This window comes from Peromyscus californicus, unplaced genomic scaffold, assembly GCF_007827085.1.
Source record: "Peromyscus californicus insignis strain IS unplaced genomic scaffold, ASM782708v3 Scaffold_5__1_contigs__length_169319896, whole genome shotgun sequence".
In the NCBI taxonomy this organism is placed as follows: domain Eukaryota; kingdom Metazoa; phylum Chordata; class Mammalia; order Rodentia; family Cricetidae; genus Peromyscus; species Peromyscus californicus.
The window spans coordinates 16,857,948-16,872,055 of NW_026294573.1; the positions used below are offsets into that span (position 1 = coordinate 16,857,948).

Genomic DNA, 14,108 nt, shown 5'->3' on the forward strand with positions numbered 1-14,108 from the left:
CTGTCCTCTCTAGGCAGATGTTAGCAGGGACAGGGAAGCAGGGACTCACCAGTGACCAGGAGCTCAGCCTTGCTGTTGCTGGTATGATGTAGGTTTCGGCAGGTGCAGATGTAGACGCCGGCATCAGAGGGCTGCACGCTAGGGAAGTAGAGCTCTGAGCCTGGTGTGGGGAGATGCTTGTCAGGGTCCAGCTCCACATGCCCCAGTAGGACAGGAACAGGGCTGACTCATGGGACAGAAGAGGCTGTGGGTCTGTGGCTACCTTGATGCCGCTGCTGAGCACCTCTGGGCAGGGGCCGCCCATCTTCACGGGTCCAGTAGAAGTAGTGAGGTGGACTCCCTTTGACCTCGCACTTCAGGGAGTGTGAGCCTCCTTGGTGAACCACGCTCCGAGAGGGATGGATGTGAACCACCAAGGAATCTTTTGCTAATGGAGTGGGGGAAGGAGGCCATTCAGTCAAGAAAGTCCCAGCATAAAGCAGTGTCCCTGACACTGGTCTCCCAAAACCACAGGTCCCCAACCTCAGAAATTCTATTCCTCACTCTCCCTCCCCCATCACCCTGGGTCATGGTCCTACTTACTCAGTGGCTGGCACCGGCCTCCTTGCAGATTGGGGTTACCTGCGTAGCCTGGGGCACACCTGTTAGGAGGAATGGGGACCAGCTCTGTAATCCCCAAGGGATCTAGTGTCTAACCTAACTTGAGGAGCCCAGTTCAGCCAACTGCCCATGGTATGTGGAGGAAGGTCGGGGTTCTGGAAAGACTCTGAGGACCAGAGAGGTTCCAACACAGGGCCTCAGTGAGCTGAGACAAAAGGTGCTAGTGGGCTGGGTAACGGAAGAGGTAAGCCTGCTAGTCTCCAGGGGAGCGTTCATTCAACAGACATTCACTAGGGAACTGGTGAACACCAGAGCCCGTGCTCGGTGGGAAGGAACAACAGGAGACACGGTAAGGTCCCGGTCCGTGGACAGAAACTTGACGGAAAAAGAGACTGAGGGAAGGTCACAGAGGCCGTGTGGACCCAGGGAGGAGGGTTAATCCAGCCCTGCGGTCCGAGAGACTATAAAGCCCGGCTCTACGCTGCTATGGGTCCCCTGGAGCAGGCTGCACACAGTTTCCAGAGGACTTATCGGACTGGGAAATGCCTGTCTTGTAGGTGGTCCCTCCCCCAACTCATTTCCTATTTTGGGTTGCAGCCTCTATTCTGACACAGGATCTGTTCTGTTTGCCAGTTTATACTCAGCACTTCAGCACATGGAGTACACACGGTAGATGCTCAGTAAAAATGCGTTGAGCCCCGCATGGCAACCCACACCTGTAATTGGGAGGTTGAGGTTTCAGGTCAGCCTGGGTTACACAGAGTTGGAGGCCATCTTAGGCTTATACTGAGACCCTGTCTTAACCTGCCCACCCCCTCCAAAAAGTGTTAGATAAATACAAGAGGCTGAAACTTGAGAAGTTAGCCAGGAAGGGGCAAGTTTGGGGGTAAAAATGTTCTGCACATAAAGATCTAAGTACTAAGAATTCAAGAAGTTTCCAGGTATGGTGGTACATATCTGCGATCTCAACACTGGGAGCCACACAGCCCGGGCTACATAGTGAGGCCTGTGCCTAAACAATTAAACCAAACAAAAACCCAAACAATTCAAGAAGTTTATACCATCTGGTGTGAGGTGTAGCGCGGGACAGGCAAGTCTGAAGCGTGGTTAAGCCATAAGCCCCACCTTATCATCCCAAGGCCAGCATGAGTGAGGGAAGTGTTTGGGGCAGGGAGGGACACGAGAGGCTTTTCCGAGCGTCACCCTTCAGGACTCTCACCTGGGAGTCTCTCATTTATCCCTTCTCTTCCCACTTCTGTCTGAAAACTTACTGCTCACAGTACTGGCCAGTGTAGCCAGGCTCACAGGCGGTGCAACGGTACCCTCCATCTCCAAGGCTCTCACAGGTGCGGGAGAACCTGGGGCAGGCAGGCAGATGTCAGGTCACAGGAGCCCACGCCCCATCTTGCTTCTCCACCCTCCAGCAGGAGTTCACGCCTGGGTCTGAGCAAGGTACGCACATGTTCTCTGGGTGAGTCAAGGGGCAGGCACATGGCTGGCAGTCCTCAGGCGTCCCGGCTGTGGCGTCCCCGTAGTAACCAGCTGCACACAGCTCACAGAACTCACCAGCAGTGTTGTGCTGACATTGCTGTGGGGCACAAGAGTGCCAGACACCAGTCAGGAAGCTAAACTCACCAAACACTTGTCTTAAAGAAAGTCATGGAGGGCCGGGCGGTGGTGGCACACGCCTTTAATCCCAGCACTCGGGAGGCAGAGGCAGGCGGATCTCTGTGAGTTCGAGGCCAGCCTGGTCTCCAAAGCGAGTTCCAGGAAAGGCGCAAAGCTACACAGAGAAACCCTGTCTCAAAAAAACAAACAAACAAACAAACAAACAAAAAAAAAAGAAAGTCATGGAGGGGGCTGGAGAGATGGTTCAGCGGTTAAGAACAGTGACTGTTTGCTCTTCCAGAGGACCCATATGGCCGCTCGCACCTGTCTGGAACTCCAGTTTCAGGGTACGTGACACCCAAGGCAAAACACCAATGTACATTTAAAAAAAAAAGTCATGGAAGGACACACAATTTAATTATAGTGATGCCCATCAGCTCAGCAGTGCTGAAAAAAATACCCATGGGCACTCGGATAAACCAAAAAGTCAATCCCCACTGGGCTTGGGGATGATGCACCAGTAACATCAGCTTTGGGGGGAGGAGGAGATCAGGAGTTCAAGGTCATCCTTGGCTACATAGTGAGTCAGCTCTGTCTCAGAAAAGAATTAGTGTGTGTGTGTGTGTGTGTGTGTGTGTGTGTGTGTGTGTGTGTGTGTGTGTGTGAGAGAGAGAGAGAGAGAGGGAGGGAGGGAGGGAGAGAGAGAGAGAAGGGAGGGTGGGAGGGAGAGGAGGGGAGATAGAAAAAGAGAGACAGAGAGAGAAGGAGGGAGGGAGAAGGCAAGAGATAGATAGATAGAGAGAGAGAGAGAGAGAGAGAGAGAGAGAGAAAGAGAGAGAGAGAGAGGTGACATCAAAGGAAAACAAAGGAATACTTTTGGACACAGCCTTGAAGATACATGTTTCACTGTAAAAAACATATGGAGACCGGGCAGTGGTGGCGCGCGCCTTTAATCCCAGCACTCGGGAGGCAGAGCCAGGCAGATCTCTGTGAGTTTGAGGCCAGCCTGTTCTACAGAGTGAGTTCTAGGACAGGGACCAAAACAACACAGAGAAACCCTGTCTCGAAAAAAACAAAACAAAAAATATGGAAGGGGACTGGAGAGATGGCTCAGTGGTAAAGAACACTGGCTTCTCTTCTAGAGGACTCAGGTTCAATTCCTAGAACCCACACGTTGTCTCACAACATCTGTAACCCTAGTGCAAAGGTATCTGATGTCCTGTTTTTGGACTCCATGGGTACCAGGCATGCACATGGTACACAGACATAGGCAAAACACCCATAAACATAAAAACCCAAATACATACAATCTCATCGAAAGACAGCCACATCTGTAGTGTTAACATTGTGTGTTCCTTGCTTCACATTGAGTCTGGGACTCTGTCAACTGTCTGTGCCCTGGCCATGTACTTGTGAGGACATGTACATCGGCCACTGCAGGGCAAGCAATAAGGAACCATAGCTTTCTTTACAAAGAATGGCATTCCACAGTTGTAGCTTCCCACCGTGTTCACCGGCTGCGTTCATCCAGGTGCTGGCTCCTATGAACCGAGACCCCTCCCATCCCACTACCCACCCCTGACCTAGCCCTGCTTGCGTCTCACCGAGCAGGCTCCAGTCTCTGGGTGACACTGGTCGGAGTGGCCGTTACATTCACACAATTCACAGTGGCCAAGGTACAGTCCGCTCCCAGTGCGCGTGTAGCCTGGGGCGCAGTCCTAGGGGACAGAGGAAAGTTGGTCTCCATTACCCACAGGGTTCCACCCAGAGCCAGATCTAGCCTTCTGTCCCTCCCGCACCTTCCAGTGTCTAGACCTCACTGGCTCTCGGAAAGGGCATCCCAGGCCAGCCACCATCCACAAGCTCTATTAAGAGCCTCCAGCCTGTTGCTCAGCTTTACTTTCATGGCTCTAGGAGGAGATGGAGCTTGGTATGCCCAGGCAATGTTAGCCTGAATCCAGAATGGGGAACCTGTCTCATTTCAAGACCTTAGTGTCTGAAAATCCTGGTGTGGAAAAGATCTCTATGGAAAAACATTACAGCTAAATGGAGAAGTGAGCTGGGGAGACCCATGGGAGAAGGGACCTTTGAAGGTATTTTTTTATGTATGTGTGTGTGTGTGTGTGTATGTGTGTGTGTGTGCGTTCTCCTTCCACCCTGTGGATCCTGGGGAATGAACTGAGGTCACTGTTGTAAATGCCTTCACCACCTAAGCCATCCTGCCAATCTTTATTACTGGGGTTGCATGCACCCGTTAATAATCCTGCTAGGCCTAGCGGTACACATCTATAATCCCAGCACTTTGGGATTGGTGGCAGGAGGATGCTGATGTTCAAGGCTAGGAACTGATGTTCAACATATATATATATATAAATATATAATCTCAAAGCCAGCCTGAGTTGTGTGAGCTCCTGCCTTGAAAATTCAAACCAAGCCGGGCGGTGGTGGCGCACGCCTTTAATCCCAGCACTCGGGAGGCAGAGCCAGGCGGATCTCTGTGAGTTCGAGGCCAGCCTGGTCTCCAAAGCGAGTTCCAGGAAAGGCGCAAAGCTACACAGAGAAACCCTGTCTCGAAAAACCAAAAAAAAAAAAAAAAAAAAAAAAAAAAGAAAATTCAAACCAAACCAAACCAAAACCCAAATCAAGCAAGCGTAGCGAGAGAAGTAGCACACAGCATCATGGATGTTGGTGCAAAGTGGAGATGAAGGATCCCAGGTCTAAAGGGCAGTCCTCTCCCCTGGCCCTTCTGTGAAAGGGGCCAAGGGCCTCCTCTCCACATTCCATGGCCAGTCTGTGGGCCTCCTGGGGCCCCCTTCTAGGCTGGCCACAGTGACCCCGCTGCAGGCCTGGTCCCCGTGTGTGCCTCCTTCCAAGCTGGTCATCCCTTAAGCCTACAGTGTCATCCACTCCATGCTGTGCTCCTGAGGCGTGTCCTTGTTCAGCTCTGAGAGTCTTCTGTGTTTGGACAGGTCTCCCCATCTGAAAGTGTGCCATTCCTTAGGTAGTGCTGTCTGGTGGTTAGGACATCAGATCCAGGTTCAGCTTAGTTCTCTACATGTTGGCTGTATGCCCTTGGGTAAGGCTCCTATCCCTTGGACAGTTTGCTTTTGTCAGTTAAAGGAATGGCTTGGCTATCGAGGGAGCAGCAGTCACCTAGCTCAGAGAGCAGTCACAGCCTACAGCAATGGTTACTAACAATTACCTTGCACTTACCACACCATTGGAGCAAATGCAGCTGGGCCAGCCATGCACTTACCTGACAGGACAACCCAATATAGCCTGGGGGGCAGAGGCATTCTTCCACCTCGAGGGCTCGGGGTCCACCGGAGGGCCCTGGATGGGCCACTTCTAGGCTCACAGCGCTGATACTGGCTGCCCGTGGCACTGAGGAGAATGTGGCCCGAATCAGAAGTTCATCAAGATCTGCCAGGGCCATGAGCAAGTGCTCACGGGTAGCAGGCAGTCCATCTGCTCGATGCCAGAACTCCTGTGGTAGCGGGGAGAGCAAGTGTCAGTGGGAGCTCTGGGCTTGGTCTGCTGAACTTGTAGCCCTGCTTACACTTTGCTAGGGGGAGGGTGGGAGATCAAAGCCCAGTGCCACCTACCTCTCGGAAGATGATCTCATAACTCTTTCTCTCTGGGCCATGTGGTGCTGGCTGGGAGGCCACCAGCATGATGTTATTACCCTGCAGAAGTATCAGAAAGGTTAGGAAGGGCATTTAGGGCTATTGGAGGCAGGGGTATCCACAAACCCCAGGCTCTCCGATTACTTGCCTCCCATCTATCCATACCCCCAAGCTCATGTGCCTGCCCGCTGCCTCTACACCCAGGAACCAGCCTAAGATCTGAGGAGAAGCCAGCCAAGTAGGGGCAAAGGGCGCACATTTGGCTAGCTGGGTGTTGGGAACATGGCTTCTGTCTTCTGTCTGACCTCTGTGGATTCTAATGAGCTCACCGTGATCTGGATGTCGGGGTCTGAGAGCGGGCTGCCATGTGGCCCCGATACGTAGGAGAGGGTGTACCGTAGCTTCCCGCCATAGGCCGACACCTGCGGAGAGACAAGATCACACGGGGTGAGAGGCGGGGCCTCTTGGCTCCTGTGTGTTGCACCCTAAACCTCAGGAGGCCAGAACTTGCAACACCGAGAGCTGGGCCACAGGCCCTCTCTATCAGTTCCTCCCTAGCCTCCCTCACGGGAGGACTTCTGTCCCATTCTCCACTGCCTGGAAGTCACAGTCAACAAGCTCCAAGTCCCTTTTCATGTGGAGGCATTTCCCATAAAATGACAGGAGTGACAACAGAGACTCCTGTGAGGAGACTGCCAGGATCGGAAGGTTCAGCCCAGGGCATGGAGCTGCGAGGGCTCTGCGGCTTCGTCTTCTGGCCTACTGGCTTTGAGCCTGCCTAGAATTCACTTCCTTTCCTCTGTAAACTACATCTTTGTTCCTTCTCTCTCTGTGTCTTTTAAAGTATTTACTTTATTTTATGTGCGTGTACATGCCTGAATGTATGCACGTGAATACAATGATCCCTGAGTATATGGGAGCCTGTGGAGGTCAGAAGAGGCACTGGATCCCTGGCACTGGAGATCTCCTGGCACTGGAGTCACAGACGGTTGTAAACCACCATGTGGGTGCTGGGAATTGAACCCGGGTCCTCTGGAAGAGCAGTCAGTGCTCTTAACGGCTGAGCCATCTCTCCAGCCCCCTCCTTTTTTTCTTTAAAAAACAATCTCCCTGTACACTCAGGTCCCTCCCACCTGCAGAGTGGAGCAAGCCAGGCCTGCCCAATCAACACAGATCTGGATCAGGAAGATAGATGGGGTAGGGTCATAGCGTGACTGAATGCAATGTGGCCATGTGTACCTCTCCCCGGATGGGGAATGACCGGTGCATCCAGCACTCCTCTTTCTTTGGGGACAGAGAAATTCCCATCTCCCATGCGACCAGAAGCTACAAAATGACACCAACTGAGCCCTAATGAGCACTTGGATTCAGCCATCACTCTTGGACTCTGTGGTTGCATGAGCCATTCTGTTTGTTGTTTGTTTGTTTTTGTTTTTTATTGTGGGCAAGCCAACTGGACTAGTGTCTTCGTAGGCATGACTAGAAGGATTAGGTTTGTTGCAAAGGGCTTTCATCCTGGCAGCTGAGGTCCCAGCTCTGCCCATTGGACTTTCCTCCCTCTCCTCCATCACCAAGGCAGACAGTTGGCTGAAAACTACCCAGCACGGGGTGTTGGGGTGTCCCTCTGCTTCAAGTGTGTTCATTCAGTGGGTGACCATTTATCAAACAACAGCTGATGACATGCCAGGCCCTGGGTGTCACAGGCCCCAGGGCTATATTTTTTATCAACTCAGGGTGTGGTAAGGAACTCAGCGTGACCAGATTACAAGGGAAACAACCGGTTTCCTGTTTGTTCTGGAGGCCAATGAGTTCAGAGTCTCATCTGGGACCAGCTTTCTAAGAAGTGGAAGGCGTGTGCCACACAGGGATGTAAGACAAGGGCTGCAGTGTGAGAGCCTGGGCTCAGACTCCAGCTCTGCTGTCCTACAACTGTGGACAAGCCACTAGGTCTAAGTCCTACTTTCCTCATCTGAGGGACACACTTCATCTGAGTGACACACTCATCTCAGTGCAGAGAACACGCTTGAAGGCCAATAGCTCACCACTACTTCTGGTACCAACCCAAACTCTGGTAGACTCTCCTCACCTCACATCCCCTGGACCTGCCTGGCCTAGCCTGGCCTCTGAACGCAGTTTTACATGTGGTATTCACACCATGCCCCCTCCCCTCACTGCTGGAGACCAGACCTGGGCCTTAAGAGCTCTACCCCTGAGCCAAAGCCCCCACCCCTTGGTACATCCACTCTGAAGAGGCTCTCTCTGTCACACGGGGACAAGGGGGCAAGGTGGAAGCAGGGTCAACACGGATGCTCATGCCAGGGTAATAGTAACAACATCCAGGGCTGGAGAGAGGGTTCGGTCGGTAAAGTGTTTATTGTGCAAGGATGGGCCCCACAACACCGTGAGACAGAGAAAGGCTGATCCCTAACACTCCGTGGCCAACCGGCCTGCTGGGTGGGCTCCAGGCCAATGAGAGACCTTGTCTCAAAAAACAAGGGGGATGGTACTTTTTGAGAAAGGACACCTGAAGCTGTCTTCTGGCCTCCATAGGCTCATGTGCACATGTAAGCGTACACACACACACACACACACACACACACACACACAGAGAGAGAGAGAGAGAGAGAGAGAGAGAGAGAGAGAGAGAGAGAGAGAATCAGAATGCAGGAGAGGTAAATGAGAATAGTGGAGAGTTCTGGGAGGCCAGCTTGCTTCTGCAGTGGCAACACAGCATACAACAGGTGCCTAATTGTGTGCACACTGGGTACAGGGAGAGAGGGCTGCTCCGCCTCCCATCCTCCGGTAGCTAAGGACCCTCTGACCACCTGTGACCCTTCTACTTCCTGGTTACCTTGTTCCCTAGGAAGGCTCGAGGCAGCTGCCAGTAATAGAGGCTTCCGGGCAGCAGAGAGAAGCCCTCGTAGGAGAGGGAGAACTACAGCAGAAGAGCAGAAGGTCAGAACGGGCACAGGAGCCCCAGCGGGGACCCAGGGCCCCCCAACCCCACAGCACAGGCCCACCATGCTTCCTGGGCAACCTGCTTCCCGCTCTGGGGCCAGGTCCTCTAGCGGTTCTTCCTAAGCATGTTCTTGATCTGTTTTGCCTCACACGTGCTGTGTCCTTCTGGTGGACCCCAAGATCAATGGGGCACACTGTAAACACTTAAAAATTTAGTGGCTCTTTTTTTTACATATATTAAAAAATGTAGACAGAGCTGAATGTGGCGGTACATACCTTTAGTCCTAGCATTTGGAGACAGAAGTAGGTAGGTCTCTGTGAGTTTGAGGACAGTCTGGTCTATACAGTGAGTTTCAGCATGGCCACAGCTGTATAGTGAGATCCTATCTCTCTCTCTCTCTCTTTTTTGAGACAGGGTTTCTCTGTGTAGCTCTGGCTATTCTGGAATTTGCTCTGTAGACCAGGCTGGCCTGGAACTCACAGAGATCCTCCTGCCTCTGCCTTCCAAGTGCTGGGATTAAAGGTGTATGCCACCACTGCCTGGCATGTGAAAGCCTATCTTAAAAAAAAAAAAAAGAAAAGAAAGAAAAGGGAAATGTAGCCAGAAAAAACAAAAAACAAAAAACAAAAACCTAACACAATGTAGCCAGAGGGCTGTGGATGTAACTTAGTTGGTAGTATTTACCTAACTTGCATGAAGCCCTGGGTTCCATCTTAAATATAGGATAAATGGTATAGTAGCACCCATTCATTATGCCAGAATTCAGGAGGTACAGGCAGGAAGATCAGGAGTTCAAGGTCATTCTTGGCTATAAAGTGGCCAGCCTGGGCTACAGGGGATTGTCTCAAAAAAAAAAAATAAAAATAAAAAGTAGTTGGGTATGGTAGTATATGCCTCTAATCTCAACATTTGGGAGACAGAGACAGGAGGATGGATACAAGTTCAAGACCAACATGGTCTATATAGGGGAGACCCTATCTCAAAAAAAAAAGTAGCAGGTAGACATGGTTATCCCAGCACTTGAGAGGCTAAGACAAGGATTCTGAGGTCAGGCCAGGGCCATTGTGAGACCCCATCTTAAACATAAGCATAACTATACTTGACTTGATATGTGGGGGAGTTACAGTGACATCAGAGTCAATGATGGTCCAGGAAGTCTCAAGAAATATCAAACTGGTTTGGAAAGGACCTGAGTCTAGGAAGCATGGTAGGCCGTTCCCTCAGTGAGGACCTCTACATACCTGAGAGCCTGCTGAGGAAGACAGAGAAGTGGAGGAGGAGGAGGAGGAGGAGGAGGAGGAGGAGGAGGAGGAGGAGGAGGAGGAGGAGGAGGGGGGGGACCTGCTCGTAGAGCGGCAGTTAGCTGGGGGTGGGGGTGCAGCCCACGAGGAGGGGGGTGGGGATGGGCAGCAAAACTGGCAAGGAGCTGCCAGATCTCAGCATCCACCCGCCTCTGAGCCTCATCCACCTGGGGGAAAGGAAGGATAGACAAGAACAGATGGACAAAAAGACACCCGTGAAGTTCTGCTTTGCCCCAGGTTGCATCAGCCCCATCCAGTTCCCCGACGTGGGCCACCTATGCGCCCGTGCTAATGTCTGCCACCCTCTCCGTGCGTCCTTCGCCTTCTCACTCCTAAGGCAGAGCATTCTTGGACGAATGCTGAATGTGGGGTGGGTCTGCTGGGGAGGAACCCTGCCCAGGGTGCCCCGCAAGGGAAGGACAGAAAGTTCTGTGCAGTAGAGGCTGACAGCCATGTGTGTGGGGAGGAGGGGACAGCTGCCCACAGCACTACAGAAGCCATTCTGAGGAGTTTGTAGAACACTGGCTTATGCTGGCCTGGACAGGCGGAGTGGGCAGAGGTGGCCCAGGAAAGTCTGGGTCTTGGTTCAGGGTCTGATCCCTGCCCAGACATAGCCTGCCCATGCCCTAGGTTACCTGTGATGCCCGCTGTGCCCGGCCCCTGCCCTCTGGGTCCCCAAGGATCCTCCCAGTTGTCACTGCTGCCCGCCACTGTTCCTCTGAGAGGGATGTACGGTTCTAGTGGGGTAGAAGTCACAGGCCAGCTCAGCCCTCTCACAGGGCTCAGACTTGGAGCCATGAACAGCCCTTTCCCCATACATGGTGCCAGCAAGGAAGGCCACAGTGACTGGTTAGGGAGGCATGCCCTGTCTCAGGGCTGGCACATAGGGTTACTCCAGGCTACTAGAAGGGCACATGCATAGAGGTTAATGGTGGCTGGGGAAATACATGGAGAAACTGGGGAACCAGGCCACATGGATTAACATCAAGTTAGTCTTCCTGTCCGTAGACCTCCAACTACTGGCACCGGAAACACACCACACAGCGGGTGGGGCACAGCACAGAACACGCCCCTCCAGACTCTCCTAGCAACAGTACAGGTTCAGGCAGGGCGTCCATGGGAACAGGACGTCTCCCATGCGGGGCGGAGGGCAGCCACGGACACACCATGTGCAGCATCCCCATTTCACACCACGCAGCAGGGGCATACCTGGTGAGCCCGGCGCAGCCGTGCCAGGAGAGCCTCCCTCTGTGGGGCATCAGGAGGCACCAGGGGAGGAGACAGAGAAAGGTCTGAGGGAGGCCGGGAAAGAAGGAACCCAGGGGAAGAACGCAGGAGAAGGCAGCCAGGTTGGACAGAGGTGGTGCCTCTTTCTCTCCAAGGAGCAGGGACCAGAAGGCCTCAGAGCTCCAGTGCTGAGTGGACCAGGGTGTAGCTGACTAGGTACTGGCCTCAGCTGGTGGGGGACTCACATGCTAAGGAAGTCCCACTTGTCCTGGTACCATGGCCATGACTGAGGACCACATGTGGCTGCTCTGGAGTTCTCCTTTTATTTACTATTTTTATTCTTGTGCATTAGTGTTTTGCCTGAATGTATGTCTATGTTGGATCCCCTGGAACTGGAGTTACAGACAGTTGTGAGCTGCCATGTAGGTGTTGAGATTGAACCCAGGTCCTCTGGGAGAGTAGCCAGTGCTCTTAACCGCTGAGCCATCTCTCCAGTCCCCTGGAGTTCACCTCTCAGACGCTGCCCGTCACAAGACCATCCTGGATGGCGTTGTCTTCCTAGCAGATCTCACTTCAGTGTCAAAATGATGGCTCTCCCTTGCCTAACTCAGCTTTTTAAGGGCAGGTCTGACCTGGAGGCAAACCCTGCCACTATTGCCCACTACCTGTGGGACTCAGGTAAAGTTCTTGACCTCTCTAGCTTTACTTTCCTGTGCAGGGAAATGGCAGTGAGGCTGGCTGGTTCATGCAATCATTCCGACTACACGCGTGTGTAGTCAGAGGCTCAATAGAAACGACCCGAGAATCACCACGCCAGCACCCAGCACTCAGCCTGCAACACCCAGCGCAGATGAGCGCACGGAGGAATCCACACTGAAACTGTCTCATCACGCACAAGTTGCAGCCTGGCCTGAAAGCACAGTCGTTACCAGCTGAGAGCTCAGTATGCGTCAGGCACAATCCTTCCAGCCACCCTGGGCTGGGGAGGTCAGGTGTCCAGCTAGTGGACAGCATGGCTGAGACGTAATCTGAGGTCTTCTGGACCCCAAAGGCCACACACTGCATGACATGGCAGCCACACGGCAGACCATGAACTTGTGTCTGAGTCCCCGTTGACCCTATGTTCAGCAAGGACCTGGCTCAGAGCTGGCTCCTGAGGAGGTGCTGCAGGCACCCCTTACATCTTACCTTGTCTCCCTGGTACGTTTCTGGAAGCTGCCAGTAGAAGGACTCTTGGCCAAGGTGGGCGAAGTTGCCGAAAGAGAGCTGGTGCCCGCCGTGTGCTGATTCCACGGTGAAGCCTCCCGTTAGCTGACTGTTGCGCTGCGGGTTCACCAGGGCAAAGCCTTGGAAGTCCCCAGGAGCAAAGTGGGTGGAGATCTGGCAGCAGGTGGAAAAACAAGTGTCAGAGAGGCGATGGATCAGACGCATATCCGGGTGGACAGGGCACAGGAGGGTGCCAGGGGAGGACATGGGGCTTGCTGAGACCAGGGCTGAGCAAGACATAATGGAGGGGGTGGATATCGGGGTTAGATGAAGGGTATGCTCAGTGCTGAGAGGAGCAATAACAGAGGCCCAGGAGGTCTCGAGACAGGAGTCAAGTCACTGGGCTCAGTGACGGAGGAGCAGTAACGGAGGCCTAGAGATGGGCAGCCTCCAGGGAGGCTGGCACCCAGCGAAGACAGTGCTCCCGACCATCAGGGGGCAGACTAGCTCTTACCTGGTGGCGTGAGTAAGAGGAGCTGGCACACTGCTGGGTGACACCCATGCAGAAACAGGGCAGGCAGCCTTGTGGGTTGCTGGCACTCAGGTGGAAGTGGTGGGGTCGGCATTGGCTGCAGGTAAGGCCTTCCACCTGGGCCTGGGGAAGATGGAAACAAAGATGTGTGAAGGGACTCAGGGGTGTCTGCTGGGCTCCAGAAGCCTCTGAGGCCTGTCTTCCCAGACCCTTGCAGCAGTTGTGAGCAGCCCTGTCTACCCACCCCATGACCAGGCCTGAGGGTCCCCTCAGGTACCATCTGACTTCTATTCAGCCCCAGTGGCGGACTGAGCTAGACCTCACAGAAGGCAGGACTTTGTTCTGACCTTGCAATGGCACTGACCGGAGGCGTCACAGTGACCGCTGACACTGCCATGGGGGTCACAGCCACAGCCTGGCCCCTCTGGCACCTGATCATTTCCTGAAGTATAAAGAAGGCACAGATGACACCCGCAAACCCTTCACCAAACACCCCCATCTCTGCCGCTCCCTAAGCCTGTCACTCAGCACCGAGAGGACCGCTGCCTGCTACTGAGGCTGTGGGCAGTGCCTTTTCCCGACCCCATGTGGCAGATGGAAAAGCCAAGAATCAGAAAGGTAAAGCCCCCTCTCCCAGGTCCCAGGGAAACAAAGGAGCTGTCCTAGCTCTCCCTGGAAAGAAAAGCACCCCCCTATGTTCCCCCAAGTCTGCAACTCTACTCACTGTGGCATGGCTGGCCCTGAATGGGGTTACCATGGTAACCTGGGGCACACCTGCAGCAAGAGAGAGAGAAAGTGGAGTCCTGGGAAACTGGTGCAGAGCCTAGGCCCAAGGGGCATCTGGGCTTGGACTCAATGACCCCCACTGTAAGGGAAAAAACACTCATCAGCCTTTTGATAGATGAAGCGTGGGGGGGACAAAAGCAAGAGTGGAGCCAGGACCACAGCCGGTGAGTTGCTTTCATCCGGCCTTGACTCAAAAGGTCAAGATCAGGAGGCCTAACGTTTGGCCTGGCGGTATGAGCCTGCATACAAGCACCTCCAGGAGA

At 53.4% G+C, this 14,108-nt stretch overlaps 1 protein-coding gene across 2 annotated transcripts in view; it reads right to left on the minus strand.

Annotated features, from left to right (window-relative positions):
* Hspg2 (heparan sulfate proteoglycan 2) overlaps positions 1-14,108 on the minus strand; it is a 101,420-nt gene that overhangs the window by 33,611 nt on the left and 53,701 nt on the right. For both annotated transcript variants that reach the window (XM_052716882.1, XM_052716881.1), the window contains exons 30-42: positions 13,784-13,833; positions 13,407-13,501; positions 13,042-13,182; positions 12,510-12,701; positions 6,164-6,256; positions 5,814-5,894; positions 5,465-5,695; positions 3,813-3,926; positions 2,061-2,188; positions 1,872-1,958; positions 583-641; positions 263-427; positions 50-160 (exon numbers count right to left, since the gene is read on the minus strand). In XM_052716882.1, coding sequence (XP_052572842.1) covers positions 50-160; positions 263-427; positions 583-641; positions 1,872-1,958; positions 2,061-2,188; positions 3,813-3,926; positions 5,465-5,695; positions 5,814-5,894; positions 6,164-6,256; positions 12,510-12,701; positions 13,042-13,182; positions 13,407-13,501; positions 13,784-13,833 — 1,547 coding nt within the window. The remainder of the gene's footprint in view (positions 1-49; positions 161-262; positions 428-582; positions 642-1,871; positions 1,959-2,060; positions 2,189-3,812; positions 3,927-5,464; positions 5,696-5,813; positions 5,895-6,163; positions 6,257-12,509; positions 12,702-13,041; positions 13,183-13,406; positions 13,502-13,783; positions 13,834-14,108) is intronic.